Source organism: Cebus imitator, unplaced genomic scaffold, assembly GCF_001604975.1.
Source record: "Cebus imitator isolate Cc_AM_T3 unplaced genomic scaffold, Cebus_imitator-1.0 Scaffold4, whole genome shotgun sequence".
NCBI lineage: Eukaryota > Metazoa > Chordata > Mammalia > Primates > Cebidae > Cebus > Cebus imitator.
The window spans coordinates 14,544,478-14,560,953 of record NW_016107319.1 but is presented as its reverse complement, the minus strand read 5'-3'; the positions used below and the strand labels follow the sequence as shown (position 1 = coordinate 14,560,953).

The 16,476-nt window shown below is 34.5% G+C and overlaps 1 protein-coding gene across 1 annotated transcript in view; it reads left to right on the top strand.

Annotated features, from left to right (window-relative positions):
* The window catches only part of IQCM (IQ motif containing M), a 490,160-nt gene that overhangs the window by 410,024 nt on the left and 63,660 nt on the right, over positions 1-16,476 (top strand). The window contains 1 exon segment of the mRNA XM_037740696.1: positions 3,884-4,045. Coding sequence (XP_037596624.1) covers positions 3,884-4,045 — 162 coding nt within the window.

Genomic DNA, 16,476 nt, shown 5'->3' with positions numbered 1-16,476 from the left:
GGCTAGAATGCAGTCTAAAAATGGGTATGCCTTAATTGTGTTTAATAACAGAGGCATAAAAAAAATGAGGGAAGAAAATAATTAACAAGCAGCCAGCCAATATTTCATTTAAATCTATAAATAGGTGTGATATGGTACTGATAAGAGTGTATATTTTGTGTATTTAAAGTGGAGAGTTCTATAAATGTTAATTAAGTCTACTTGTTCCGGATTTGAGTTCAAGTCCTGGATATCGATGTTAACTTTCTGTCTCAGTGATCTGTCTAATATTGATATTGAAGTCTCCCCTATTATTATGTGGGAGTCCAAGTCTCTTGATAAGTCTTATATATCTGGGTATTCCTGAATTGGGTGCATATATGTCTAGGATCTTTAGCTCTTCTTGTTACATTGATCGTTCTATTGTGTAATATCCTTCTTTGCTTCTTTTGATCTTTGTTGCTTTAACGTCTATTTTATCAGCAAAAATTGCAACCCTTGCTTTCTATTTATTTATTTATTTTTGCTCTCCATTTGGTTGGTAAATTTTTCTCCATCCCTTTGTTTTGAATCTTTGTGTATCCTTGCATATGAGATGGATCTGGATGTAGCATATCAATGGGTCTTGGCTTTTTTTGCCTGTCTGTGTCTTCGGATTGGGGGATTTAGTCGATTTAAATTTAGAATTAATAACAATATATGTGAGTTTGATACTGTCATTTAATGTTAGCTGGCTGTTTTGCCCATTAGTTGATGCAAGTTCTTAATTATGTTGATGTTCTATATTTTTTGGTATTTTTTAGACAGGCTGATACTGGTTGTTCCTTTCTATTTGTAGTGGTTCTTTCAGAAGCTCTTGTAAAGCAGGCCTGGTGGTGATGAAATCTCTGAGTGCTTGCTTATTCACAAAAGATTTTATTTTTCCTTCGCTTATGAAGCTTAGTTTGGCTGGATGTAAAATTCTGGATTGAAAGTTCTTTTCTTTAAGGATGTTGAATATTGGCCCCCACTCTCTTCTGTCTTGTAGGGTTTCTGCTAAGAGATCTGCTGTGAGTCTGATAGGCTTCCCTTTATGGGTAACCTGACCTTTCTCTCTGGCTGCCCTCAGTATTTTCTCTTTCATTTCAACCCTGGTGAATCTGGCGATTATGTGCCTTGAGGTTGTTCTTCTTGAGGAATATCTTTGTGGTGTTCTCGGTATTACCTGGAGTTGAATATTATCCTGCCTTGCTAGGTTGGAAAAGTTTTCCTGAATAATATCCTGAAGCGTATTTTCCAGCTTGATTGATTCTCTTTGTCACATTCAGGTACACCTATCAAACGTAGATTAGGTCTTTTCACATAATCCCATATTTCTTGGAGACTTTGCTCGTTCTTTTTTATCCTTTTTTCTCTAATGTTGTCTTTTTGTTTTATTTCATTAAGTTGGTCTTCGACCTCTGATATCTTTTGCTCTGCTTGATCAATTCGGCTGTTAAAACTTGTGCATAGTTCGCGAAGTTCTCTTGTTGTGTTTTTCAACTCCATTAATTCACTTATATTCCTCTTTAAATTGTGTGTTATTGTTAACATTTCGTCAAACCTTTTTTCAAAGTTCTTAGTTTCTTTGCATTGGGTTAGAACAAGTTCTTTTAATTCCCAGAAGTTTCTTATCATCCACTTTTTAAAGCCTGCTTCTGCTAATGGAACACAGTCTTTCTCCATCAGGCCTTGTTCTGTTGCTGATGAGGAACTGTGATCCCCTGTAGAGGGAGAAGCATTCTGATTTTGGGTATTCTCAGCCTTTTTAGGCTGGTTTCTTCCCTTCGTTATAAATTTATCCATCTGTGGTCTTTATAATTACCGTCTTTATAGTTGGGTTTCTGAATGGACGTCCAACTTGTTGATTCCCGGCGCTAAAATCTGAGCAACCCACTGCGCCGGCCAAAACAGCGGCTTTAAGATTGATGGTGCTTTTCTGACTCTGCACCAAGAACCGCCGCACCAAGGCAGCGGCAAAACCGCCTCGCTGGCCACAAGAGTCGCGCTGGCGACCTGTGGGGCCCCTCCGCTGGAAATCTTCTGGTGCGTGAGCAACAAAAATTGATCTGAAAGTGTGGCGTCCTCTCGTTCTCTGCGCTTTCAGTGGGAGCTGCAATCCCGAGCTGCTAGTGATCAGCCATCTTGGATCTCTCTCCACATGACTGTATTTCAAAGCCCATTAAGAATGAGAACCCAGATCTGTCTATATCAGTTAGGGTCCACTTAGCAGATAGAAACTCATAGTAATTTAAGCAGGAAAAGTCTAATATAGTGGTTACTAACTATGACAGAGATTGGAGGAACCGTGATTGTCTACTAAGGGGTAAAAGAACTCTAATAATTGGCAAGAGAAGATATGGGGACACCTTCGTCTGAGGTAGAGCATCTAAGGAAAGAACAAATTTTTACAAAGGCCACCCATGGGGATTCAGTGAATGGTGAAGTACAGTGAGCTTGCATACTAGTAGCATTCATAGAAAAGCCATTCTGTGGGTCTTGGAAAAATTGTCTGTAGGGAGATGTCACATTGTGGAACTCAATGGGAAGCCATTCATAGGAAGGTGCTGTGCTGGCGGAACTCTCTAGGAAGCACACAGTGGTGGGAGAGTAGTGCCCTCTGAGATGTCAGAGAAATTGCAGGAGCCTGCTGAGAGGCCCACCAGATCCAGAAAGAACACATTCATCCTCTAGTTCTCTTCATTGCCCTCTTTGCTTTATACTTAAAATCATGGCATATTACAAGGAAGAAGTGTTCTAGTCTCAGAAGCAGGACAATGAAGGATGGATTTGGATTTGTGAGGCAATACATGGATACCTGGCACACTGCTAGCTATGAAATCATGTCATATGGCCTTACATTCATTTTACCAGAAAATATTACATGTAATAAAAAAAAAGGAAACTAAGAGGAAAGAAATAAATATATGTAATGGGGTTATAAGTAGAGATTTACATTAGTGTCTCTTCTTTAAAATGTTTGTAGGCAGAATCACTTTAAATCCTCAGGAGACTGTTTTGTTGAATTTTAGGACCCCTACTTATCAATCAAAAACTAGAATTACAAACTGGAGGCCCAGTGGGTATACCAGAGATTTTTCACTCTGCAATTTATTGTTTAATTGCAGTTTTCTCAGCTTCTAGTTATTACAGGTCATGTTCAGTTGACAAAGATTCATTTGCAAATAAGAGCTTTCTTAGGTATCTGAAGCCTACTTGCATCATTTATAGACGGTGAGATTTAGGCAAGTTATTTAACTTCCCTGGGTCTCAGTTTCTACATGTAAAAGGAAATAATAATAGGACTTACCATATAGGTATGTTATGAAAATTAAATGTGTTAATATTTTAAACACTAGGAATAATCCTTTGCATATAATATGTGCTACACAAATGCCTAGATAAAAATAATTCAGTCACAGCAATATGCATTTTTATATTTTCTTAAAAACTATAGCCGAGGAATGTTACTTCTTTTAGTAGTTCCAACATATGGAGCTCTATATTTACTTCAACATTTTTGTCAGATTAATCTGATTCCATTATTTATATTAAAAGTAAGAATATATGGTTAAGTTATAGGATGTATAATGTGAATGCTGTTCATTGGTTATCTTAATTATTTTTTCACAGCTTTAACAATACTGCTTCCAGCTGATAGTGGTTTAAGAAGTTATTAGTAAAGCCCTTACTGTTTATTTTTGCTTGGAATTAACTGAACAATAAAGTTGTTGATAAAGTAACTTTGACTAAAACAAACATGTTTTCAGTGTGACCCGTAGTATCCAAATTGTTAAATCATTTTTAATTTGCATCCCTTAAAAGAAGCGAATATGATACTCTGTAAAATATTTAAAATTTTATATATTTTCTCTTTTCTTTATAGATGGCAAAGAAAAATATTCTGAACTAATCAAAAAGTCCAAAGCAATTGAAATGTTATTTACACTCTATCCTCCTGAAGGCGCGAACGTGCCTAACAGTACACGACTCAAGTCAACTTGGTTGAGACCCATAGTAAATGGGGAAGAAGGATATAGATACATAGGTAAGATATTGAACATTATTTTTTGTTGTAAAGAGGAAGTAATACCTTATAATATTAAATATATAACTATATTCATTACTTAGATGATGTGGGGTGATATGTAGATCCTGTAGAATTGTTCTCTTCTTAGATACTATGCCTGCAATTTAACAAGGGACTATTTTATGCTTTCCTGCCTACACTGGAACAGGGGAACTACATTGTGCCTGTCTACTCACTGGCTGTTGAAAATTTGGATTGTTTTCACTTTTGCATTACTACAAGTAAAGCTGCTATGAACATTCATGTTCAGGGCTGTGTTTAGACATGTGTTTGCGTTTGTTTTGGCTAACCTGTTTTCCACAGTGGTTATAAGGTTTCATATTACCCACCCACTGCAGAGATATGAGAGTTGCATTTGTTCCACAGCTGTATCAACACTTGGTACAATCAGTCTTTCTAATTTTAGCCAATCTAGTAGGCATGTATTGGTGTGTCTTCGTGGTTTTAATTTGCATTTCTCTAGAAAATAATGTTATTTGGCATCTTTTTATGCATTTGTCATTTGTATATCTTTGGTGAAGTATCTATTCAAAACTTTTGATCATTTTCATATTGTTTATTATTACAAGTTTTGAGAATTCTTTAGATATTCTGAATACAAATCATTTAACCTATATATGCTTTGTGAATATTTTCTCTGAGTCTGTGGTCTTTCCTGTCTTTTAATAGTTTCTTTTGAAGAGCAGAAGTTTTTAATTTTGGTAAAGTACAATTTACTACTGTGTTCCTTTATTACATGCATTAGCTGCCATATCAAAGACGTATTGGCCGGGACTGTAGTCTTGAGGTTTTCTTCTAGAAATTTTATAGTTTTAGGTTTATATTTCAGTGTGCAATTGCTTTGGGGTTAATTTTTGTACATGGCTCAAGTTATAGATTGAAGTTCTTTTTTAATATATTGATATAACAGACTTTCCAACAGTATTTGTTTAAAAGGCTATTTTTCTGTGAATTAACTTTGCAGTTTTGCAAAACTAAATAATCAAAGAAGATTTATAGATAGCAGATGATCACATGAAAAGATGATCAACATCATTAGTCATCAGGGAAATGCAAATTTAAACTACAGTGAAATACTACTACTCATGTATTAGAAAGGCTAAAATAATTGTTTTAATTTAATGATACCAAAGGAGGAGGTGGAACACCTCAAACACACATTACTTGTGGAAATGCAAAATAATACAACCACTTTGAAAATATTTTGATACTTTCTTATAAATTAAATATGTTCTAATTATAAAGCCTAGTCTATTCCTAGCCAATTACCTATTCTTAGGTAATTACCCAAGATAGAAGAAAGCATTTATTTATGCAAAACATATAAATACATAATATATAATCACCATATATATACATTATATATATAACATATATGTACATGTGTATGTGTGTGTATATCATATATATATATGATATACACACACATATATATATAATCAGCATTATTCAAAGTTGCCAAAAGCTGAAAACAACACTACTGTTCTTCAACTGGTGAATGGATAAAAATAAATTTGGTTTATGCATAAAAATTTGGTTCAACAATAAAAATGGAGGAGTGAAATATTGATACACACAACATGGGTGAATTTCAGGTGCATCATATTAAGTGGAAGAAGCCAGAGTCCAAGGCTATGATATGACTCCATTTAAGTGGCACTTTGGAAAAAGCAAACCTATAGGAACAAAGGTCAGGCCTGTGATTGCCAGGGCTTAAATTTGATGGCATTGTTTTACTACAGAGAGCAGCATGAGGAAGTTCTTAGCGTGATGGAACTGTTCTATATATTGATTATGATAGTGATAACATGATTATAAATGAGTCAAAACCTATAGAATTGTACACCAAAAGGAGTGAAGTTTACTATAAGTAAAATGTTTAAATATAAACACAAAATTAAAAGAGAAGAATTTATAAAAATGACCAACAAGTCCATAAAAAGATGTGGACCATAATTAGTCATAGGGAAATGTGAATTAAATCACAGTGAGATATCACTATAATCTAAAAAAATAGCTAAAGTTAAAAAGACTGGTCATATCAAGTGTCAGCAGGGATATCCAGCAAATGGAACACTAATATGCTAGTACAAATAAAAAATGATTAATACACATCACAAAATATGTTGGCATTTTTTTTCTTTTTTTTTTTTTGTCGAGGTAGTCTCACTTTGTAGCCCAGGCTGGAGTGCAGTGGCATAATCTCAGCTCACCACAACTTCTGCCTAGGATTAAATGATTCTTGTGTCTCAGCCTCCTGAGTGGCTGGGATTACAAGTGCCCACCATCACACCTAGCTAATTTTTGTATTTTTTTTTTTTTAGTAGAGATAGGGTTTCACCATGTTGGCCAGGCTGAGCTCAAACTCCTGACCTCAAGTGATCTGCTAGCCTAGGCCTCCTAAAGTGCTGGGATTACAGGCATGAGCCACTGTGCTCACTAATTTTTTAAAAAAGTTAAACATACACTTGCCATACAAAAAGCCATTAGGTTTCTACATATTTATTCCAAAGAAGAGAAAGCATATGTCTTTTCAAAATCTTATATATGAGTCTTCATAAAACTCTGTTTTGTAAAAGACTAAAACTAATAGAAATAATTCAAATAACCTCCCACAGATGAATGGATAAACATATTGTAATATATCCATGTAGAATACTCAACAATGTAAAAGAAAAAACCTGGATACCTTTGATACATGTAACAACACCGCTGAATCTCAAAATAAGTATGTGAGTGAAAGAAGCCAGACAATAAAGGGTACATACTGTATTACTTCATTTATGTAAAATACTAGAAAATGCAAACTGAGTAGTGACAGAAACAAATATGTGGCTACCTTGGAATGGGGATTGGAATTAGAAGTGAGAGCTGATGGGTTAAAAGATTTGAGAGTGATGGAAATGTTTATTTTCTTGATTGTGGTTATTGTTTCATGGATGTACAAAGTCAAAAGTTATTGAATATTACACTTTAAATATATGCAATTTATTGTATGTCTCAATAAATCTATAAAAAAAAAGTTAAAAACATAATATTAAAGAACCAAGGTAGGGAAACTTTTATTTTGGTAATATTTTTAAAAGACATTTTCTCTTGAAGTTTTGAAACTTGCATTTGAAAACTTAAAGAGCGTTGGCTGCGCGAGGGGAGGAGGGGCTCACGCCTGTAACCCCAGCACTTTGGGAGGCCGAGGTGGGCAGACCACCTGATTTTGGAGTTCTAGACCAGCCTGGCCAACATGCTGAAACCCCATCTCTACTAAAAGTACAAAAAATTAGCTGGGTGTGGTGGCAGGTGCCTGTAACTCCGGCTACTCAGGAGGCTGAGGAAGGAGAACCTTTTAAACCCAGGAGGTGAAGGTTACAGTGAGCTGAGATCGCACCACTGCATTCCAGCCTGGGCGACAAGAGTGAGACTCTGTCTCAAAAAAACAATCAAAAAAAGGGAGTCACAAATTCAGTTTAATATCATTGGGCTGGTGTATACAAAGTCATATTTAAGTGCTTAGTTCTATAATAGCCTAGAGAAAGAGAGAAAGAAAAGGAAAGAAAATCATGAAAAAGCATATCTTAAGTTGAAAGCTTTGGGTTCAACAAGATGAATTAAGAACCTGACCGCTATTTATTTTCTCTGCGATTTTCCACCTGAAATTATCAGAAGGTGACCTATATTTATTTGTGTTTGTTGTTTAGAGCCTATTTGCTCTAAATAGAGCAAATTTTGTTGAGATAAAACAAATAAAAAGAAAATATGCAAGTGGCATTAGGTTGTTACTTTTGAACTCTGATTTCCAAGCTTTTTGCTATGTATGTGTGTGTGTGATTTTTTTTTTTTTTCTTTTTTCTTTGGGTTAAGTACTGGAGCCTTGAATCTTTTTGAATTACATTGTTGTTAAATTGACTGACAAGAGATTTGCAACATTTGCTTTGAAAAAGATTAGTCTATTACAGACGTGCTTCCTAAAACTGAGTAACTTCTTAACTATAAACATTTTAGGGAAGATAGCTCTGGGAATTTATTATGTGTTCCAATATTAATACTCTATAATGTAGGCACTCCTGTTTAGTGATTTCACTCTGTAAATTCAGAGATCTATCAACAGCAAGAACCAAGGAGTAAATAGAGTTACGAATGCTCCATAAATGGCATAGGTTGGTAACAAATTACCTAGTATTAGGACAATACATTCTCTAAAAATTCTGATATGTCCATATTTTTATATCCCGTATTTCTTAGAATAGTGGCTTGCTTGTAACTGGAAAGCTGCATAAGTCATAATTTAAACTTGTTTAATAGGTGCAAAGAGTTTCTTCTACATTATTATTTTATAATCTTAGACCAAGTAAAAAACAAGTATTTAATTTTTTTCCAGAAATATATGGCTTGTCACACTTATTTTGGGAAAGGCTATTTTGGAAAGTTGACCTTTTAACATATCTTCGGTTGTCTGTCTTCAAGCTTCCCAACCCTCTGGCCTGCTACAAATATGCTGAACTTGTTTCCCTCCTTCATTAAGCTTTTGTGACTTTGGCAAATTTTTAACCTTGAAGCTGTAGATTATATTAGGGAGCATTGGCGCTATAATTCTTGGAATTCTAATGGAGATACTTTGAAGGGCTGGATTAGCTATTATCTTTCAAGAAAATCACTTAGGAAATACAAATGAATGATCAAATTACTTTCCCAAACCAATGGTCCATTTTAACTGAAATTGTATTATTGTATTACTGTCAAGTTTCTCATTAGTTCAGATGCTGAGTAATATCAACGCCCCGTAGTTCTACTACTTTTTCATATAATTTCTAGCACTTCATTTTACTTACCCCTGGACTACATGGTTATTTAAATTAATACTGGAACCTGATTTCTTGGCCTAATCACTGTTGTTTCCCATATAAAAAGTACAAAGTATTTTTTAATGTCATTCAGTTTGTACAACTGCCTTTAGTCAAGACCTGATATACATTTGCTAAATTAGAATCTGTCCTAGCTTTAAAGATTCCAGCAATTAGGCAATCATACTTGACAGTCAAGGCGATTTTTGGTGATCTTTAAGAATTTTCTACTTTGCAACATAAGACTTTCTTTTCTTATATATCCTTTGTTGCAGTTGAAACATATTCACTAACAACAAAATAAAGGCTATGCATAGATTATTATGACTCTCTATTTTCTAAAATGGGCTATTTAATATATTCTTCAGAATCCCTCCTGCTAATCCTTGATCCTTTTTGGCACTTCTCTCTGAACGTTTTTCCAATTTTCTCATTTCTTTTAAGGGAAGAAGCTCAGAATAAGACATGATAATCCAATACATGTTTGATTTACTGTGAATATAATCCTAGCTACTAACTAGTTCTGCTTATATTTTTGCACCTTTTAAAGACTTTTAAAAATACACATCCCAGCATTTACTTGGATTTCTACTCATATTTTTTAATCTAATTTTTGTCATATTTTCCTGTAACTATTTGATGTGTATATCATTTATTTTGCCTTCTTAAATTTGCTATCCTGACTTGTCCTGGTTTTCCTTTGCTTATTTAGAATATAGACATTTATTACTCTTGTCAAAACTGAGTTTAAGTTTGAACCCATTCTTTCAGGTGTTCTTTGAGGATTAATTACTGTAAAAAACTTATATTCTCATTTGAAAGGAGTTCTATATATTTTATATCATTTATATATGCACAAATATAGGAAATGGCCTATTCTAATTTGGATAAGTTTAAATGCACTATGTTTAAGTCAATGTCATGCTTTCCATATCTGCTTGCTTGAAGTGACACATATAGTCACTGAAAAATCTATTTTATATCAAATAGGACTCGAAAAGTTGTTTGGGTACATGCCCATTCATCCCTTATTATATTCACTATCCACAGCCATCAGTCTCCAATGTCATGTTTTCTAATGTCCTTTTGATTATCTTTGGTAGTGGCAAATGGATGTGAATGTGTTTTCACGGTAATTGTAATTGTTGATGGGAGAAATGTTTTATGTTTACATGGTTGAGTTGATTCAAACTTTCAACATTTGCTATACTTACATGAATCATCCAAGAGTAAGATAAAAACAATTGCTATATTGTATCTGGCTAAAGTTTTTGACTATGTTCAAGTTACAAATAAATGTATTAGGGTGATGAATTAGATCTTCCTCATTTAATGAAATGATTGTGTTCTGTTGAGAAGCATTAAGTTTACCCTGCCCCCATGGCTCCTTTGTGGAGGATACCTTTTAGTTTGTAATTAGTGGTAGACAGGTAACAGCTGCCTACTTGGCTATTCTTGAATTATGTGTATATGTAGAACACCTGTGTATTAATAAGAATCACCAGTCAAAGGGCAAATAAATACGTGGCTGAATCTCTGGTCAGGGCCTTCAGTCCTGGAGAGCTGTTGGCCCCACGGGCTCTCAGATTGTTGGTCCCCAGGATAGATCCACTCTGTTGTTCTTTCTGGGTGTCTGCCTCTCAATACCTTCAGCCCGCCTGCTTGGGAGTCTCCCCGACTGAGCTAGTTCTCGGTAGCTAGTTCTAAATGAATTCCATTTTTCCTTGGATTTCAATGATAAAATCAGAGATGTGTCTACTACTTCCCAAACCCAACTTCACCAAGCATGTTGGAAACATTTGAGTAAGAAGATACTAAGATGGCACCAAGTCTATTAGATAACAAAAAAGCCGGACATTTGCAACAATCTACCACTCAATACTGCTTAACTTTATGAGATGAAAATTGGAGGATTAATACTTTATAATGATTTCTGTGTCTATTTATTTAACAAGTATTAACTGAGTGTCTACTATATACTTGGCAATAAAGATTGAGAAATAACTTAGGCTTAATACCTGCCATAGAAGTGTTCACATTCTAGCAGATACAAAGCACTACCAGAGTTTTGGCTGAAGTAGGTGCAGTGAGCACTGTTATTCATTCCTGGGTCAAACAGAATGCTTCCAAATGGGGAACTTCAAAAAAATCTAGGAAGAACATCTAGAAATTAAAAAAAAATGACACTAACAGTATCTGAAATAAGACCCTCAAATCTGAATTTACTATCTATTTAAATAAGGAGGAGTTATACTACTTAAACATGGTCTCTGAGCAAAGCAGGCTGTTGATCTTATATAGGGTTTTTGAGAAGAGTGGTAGCCAGTCTCCAAAACGCCTGCAAGGATGTGGTTCTTGGTTCATGCTCTTGTGTATTTTCCCCTCATAGTGTATCTGTGTTACTAATAGAGTATAGCACTGGTAATGGTACTTCACTTCTGAGTCCAGATCATAAAAGAGAGTCTGGCTTCTTCCTTGCTCTCCCTTGGGTAAGTTGCACTGGAGAAAGCTAGCTACCATGTCATGAGGTCACTCCAACAGCCCTTACGAGAAGTGTATGTATTGATGAGCTGAGACTTGCCTGTACCAATAAGGCACTGAGTTCCATGTGAGTAATACAATGTGGAAATGAAGCCTCCAGGCCAGTCAGTCCTTCACATGACTGCAGCTCTGGTAAGAGCTTGAAGGCAACCTCATCAGAGGCCCTGAGCCTGAACCATCTAGTAAAGCTACCCAGATTCCTAACTCTCAGAAATGGGGTAAGATGAATTTTGGTTGTTTTATGCTTCTGGTTTGGGGGTAATTTGTTATACAGCAGTAGATAACTAATATAGAAGGAATGTAGGTAAATGATTAGCAGCTTTTAGCAGTGGGAGTAAAATGACACAGGATGCTAAGTGTGGTTACACAGGAAAGACTGAGTTGCTGATTGACTTTCAGAAATGTGTTACTAGAATAAGACTTTTGTTCAGTGGTCAACTCTGAAAAGCAGGAAGTCTCACTGACTGGTTGGCTTTCAGAAGTGTGTTTACTAAGATTAGCTGTCACTGATTGATAAAACAGGTTTAAAACTGATTCTGAGAGTTTCTTATCATCTTATCATTAAATATAATGGATTAATTAAGAACTCTTAGAATATTCTTAGGAGCGTTGGGAAATATTGCTCTCAAGAAACAGGGGCATAAGGAAAAACAATAGAGATTGCATGTTAGTTGATTTAATAGAAGCAATTAAGTGTAATGCCTAGGAAAAGAGAGTGAGTACATCTGGCCATACAAGATGTATACACAGAGAGATCTTGATGTAATATTTAATAGTTATAAAATAAATCTATATAATATTTTGAAACTGAAATCAATTATGACTTGAGTTTTTTGAGCAAGGGGTAAGCAAGGTTGAAAAGCTTCGCAGTTCCTTGTATCTACTATAATTGTTGTGATGGTTAATTTTATGTGTCAACTTGCCTGGGTTTAGGGATCTCCAGGTGGCTGGCAACATTATTTCTGGGTGAGGGTGTTTCTAGATGAGTTTAGCATTTAAATCTGTAGGCTAGGTAAGAAGATTTCCCTCACTGATGCAGATGGTTATCATCCAGTCTGTTGAAGATTAAAATAGAAAAAAAAAAAAGGTGGAGAGAGGGTAAGTTTCCTCTATGTACTTGAGCTAGGACATCCATATTCTCCTGCCTTGGACATCAGTGCTCCTGGTTCTTGGACTTTTGAACTTGAACCAGGACTTACACCATCAACCCCCAAGATCCTAGTACTCTGTGCTCAGACTGGGTCTTATAGGATTGGCTCCCCTAGTTCTCAGACCTTTGGGTTTGTACCATCAGCTTCTCTGGGCCACTAGGATGCAGATGGCAGACTGTGGGACTTCTTGGTACAGTATTTGCAATGGCATGCACTAGTCCTTCATAGTCAATTTATTTATGTGTATCTATACATATATCTATTGGATCTGTTCCTCTGGAAAACCCTGACAGATACGGTTGTTATGATGAAAAAAAATGTATAATCAATGTAAAGTTAATATTTATTTACTTCATGTTCTTATAAGACTGAGAGCTATACATTTTCTCATGTTATCTTCATAATCTATGTGATAGAAGCTGTATCAAACTCATTTTATAGAGGGAGATACTATTTCCTCGAGAGGCTAAGTAACTTGCTTGAAGTCATGCAGCTATTGAATGGTACAACCAGGATTTCAGTTCAGGCATTCTAACCCTAGAGCAAACATTTCCACATTAAACTGCAAGAAATGTGCTTTGTTTTGATGGAGATGATACTGAATCATCAGGAAGCTATTAAATTATAATTAGTATATTATTTTAGAATGTAGTGAGTTGTGCACAATAATCATAAGAAAATAATGCATATGGATTTATTTATAAAGATGGTAATTACAGCATTGTAGTGAAAAGAAATGTCGAAATAATGCAAATGTCCAGCAACAGGGGAATAGCAAAATAAATTATGACATAAACAAGACAGAATTCTATGTGACCATTATTATTATGTTATTGAATGTTTACTTATAGGGAAATATGAACAATAAATTTTAATAAAAAAAGATTACAAAGCAGTATATCATGTATAATATACTCACATAATTACATAAAATGAATTAAGAATATGCAAACTTTAATCTCTAGATTTTTTGAATACAGTGGGCTTTGTTTGCTGTTTTAATATAACTGAATTTTTAATTTTTCTACATATTCTACACATTTTGATGTGCATTTATTTTTTAATATAATAAAATATTGAGTCTTAAAAATATTATTCTGAACTTCCATATGTTGTGCCATATTCCTCAATTTAAAATTAAGCTGTTTTATCTATTTTTAAATTGTTCTTTGTTGATAAATTCACATTTGTCTTATTTGTTTTGATTTTGCTGTTGAACTATAATAAAAAGAATATGTTTACATCAAAGTAAAATAAAGCCTTTCAGTGAAAAGGAGAAATAAGGCCATTTTAAAATAGCATATTTCAAAACTATTTAAAAATAGTTTTATATTTTAAAATATGTAAAATGTGTTTTATATATACAAAATACATAAAATGTGAAATATATAATTAATATTTATTTGGGAAACTTCTGATAGTTCTATAAGCTTTTGAGAAACATTTTGCTTAATTATCCTTACTCCCCACTGTAGTTCTCAGCCCATAGCAGGTATTTGTGCATAAACTATTTGATGTGTACATCAAGGATTACTAAAGCAGCAACGCTATGTTTTCATATTAAAGATAAATATATTTTTTTATCATTTATATACTGAAATCACTTTATTTGCTCTCTCTGGGTTCCTTCAAAGATTGTTATAACATATGGTTGTAATATAGTATGACAGTTCTTTAACATTTAAATGTTTTATTTAATAAATAAAATATAAATTTACCATTGGGAGGCAAAAATTCAAATTAAGATAAGAGCATTATTCAGTCACTCCACAAATATTTATCGAGTGTCTGTATTTAATACCCTATGATAGACATGAGGAGGATTCAAAGGTAAATAAAACATCTTTCCTCTCATGTGTTGATATAGACTGGATAAAGGGTACATATAAATAATTAACTACAATAAGTGATAAGTGATGTAAAACAAACACACAGTGAGTGCTCCATTGCTCTGCTAAGCAATATTGAGAGGAAAGGTAAAGAAAAGGCTTTGCAAGAGAGAGGAGCATGGAAGCTGCCAACGTCTTTGGAGAACAGTGAGGGTTTCTTTAACATTATTCAGTGCTCACAGAAAGAGTCTCCTCAACTGAGACTGATACTGTTTTGCTCTGTGTCCCCACCCAAATATCACCATTAATTGTAATTCCCATGTGTCGCGGGAGGAACCTGTTATCCCTACTTGTCCAGTGAGGGAGGCAATTGGCTCATAAGGGTGGATTCTCCCATGCTGTACTCATGATAGTGAGTGAGTTCTCATGAGATCTGATGGCTTTATAAGTGGTGATTCTCCCTGCTCTTTACTCTCCTGCTGCTTTGTAAAGAAGGTGCCTGCTTCCTCTTCCACCATTGTTGTAAGTTTCTTGAGGCCTCCCCAGCCATGTGGAACTGTGCGTCAATTAAACCTCTTTACTTTATAAATAACCCAGCCTCAAGGAAGTTCTTTATAGTAGTGTAAAAATGAACCAATACAGAGACATTCCAAGTTGGCATGACCAGCCCTTCTAAAATAATATAAAAATAGTGTATTTGTTTACTATGAGTAAACACTACTTCATTATACAGTGATCAACTATAATGTCCTATGCATCAATATTTTTATACATGAATTTACTATAAAGTGGATGACAATACAAGCACTTACTCTCTAACATAAACACTTTTTATTATTTTGGCATAGTTTCCTCCAAGATTTTGTAAAACTATTTATAACCATAGAATATTTAAGCCTTAAAGAGGATGTTATTGAACCCAACTTCCTTTTGATGTTTATAGAGAGCCAGTTAGGAGGTAGAAGAATATTTGTATTAAGGATCTGAGGGCACAGACGCTAAGTGGCTTGTTCATGATCATGTCCTTAATTTTAACTGCTTTGATGATTCAAATTCAGGATCTCCTTAGGTCCATACTCCACCACCTTCATATGCACATGCATGCACACACACAAACATGTGTGGGTACACTCTCCCAAACTTCCTGGATTTTTATGACAAGTAATTTCTCTGGACAAAGAAAATATAACATTTTTCTATTTACTAGTCTTTATTTTTCTCTTTGCTTTCCTTAAAATAGGAAAAAGCTTAAAAATAGGCTGTTGTTTTTGCCCTTTGGATATTTTCTGAAGGAAAAACTGAAAGAAATACTCCTTGCTCCCCCTATTGCTCTTTCTTGGGAGTGGAGGTGAGTCAAAGGCGTTGGACTAAGGCATCCTAGCCTTGCAAAATTTCTTGTTGCCTGTGGACAGGTTGAGTAACAACCTTTTTGGAAAGCTCTGTTCATGCATTTTTGGCCCCTCAAATCTTGCTTTGCATGCCTATTTTAAGCTTAATTCCTTTACTTTTCCAACTACACATATTAAGTAGTAGGAAATAGCACTTCATTGTGAAACCTCTCGTTAAAAAAAAAAAAAAAAAACTGATACTTATTAGATGTAAACGTTGCTTAAGCTGAAAATTATTTAATGTCCCTAGGGGAGAATGATGATGTTTCCCCCACCAAGTCTGCCACATAATGAGGTGAAAATGTTTTCACAATACTTTGGAATTTTTATAGTTGTCCTCTGAATTGTTTGACTGTCAGTTAAATTAGAACATTTGATAATTGTAGGGAGCTGATAAGACTTTCTATTAAAGGTATGTCATTATGTAAATCTCAGTTCAAATATAGTTTGCCAGAACGCTGTTTTGATTATATAATATTGTAATAAATTAACCTGTTAAATAAGCATACCTGGAGGGCACAGAACATTTTAAATGTCTCATGTTAACATTAGATTAAACAAGCATGTAAATCTTGTACTAAAACCATAGTTATCTTGTTGTCTTTTCTCTAAAAAGTCTTTACAATTTGAAGCATAGATTTT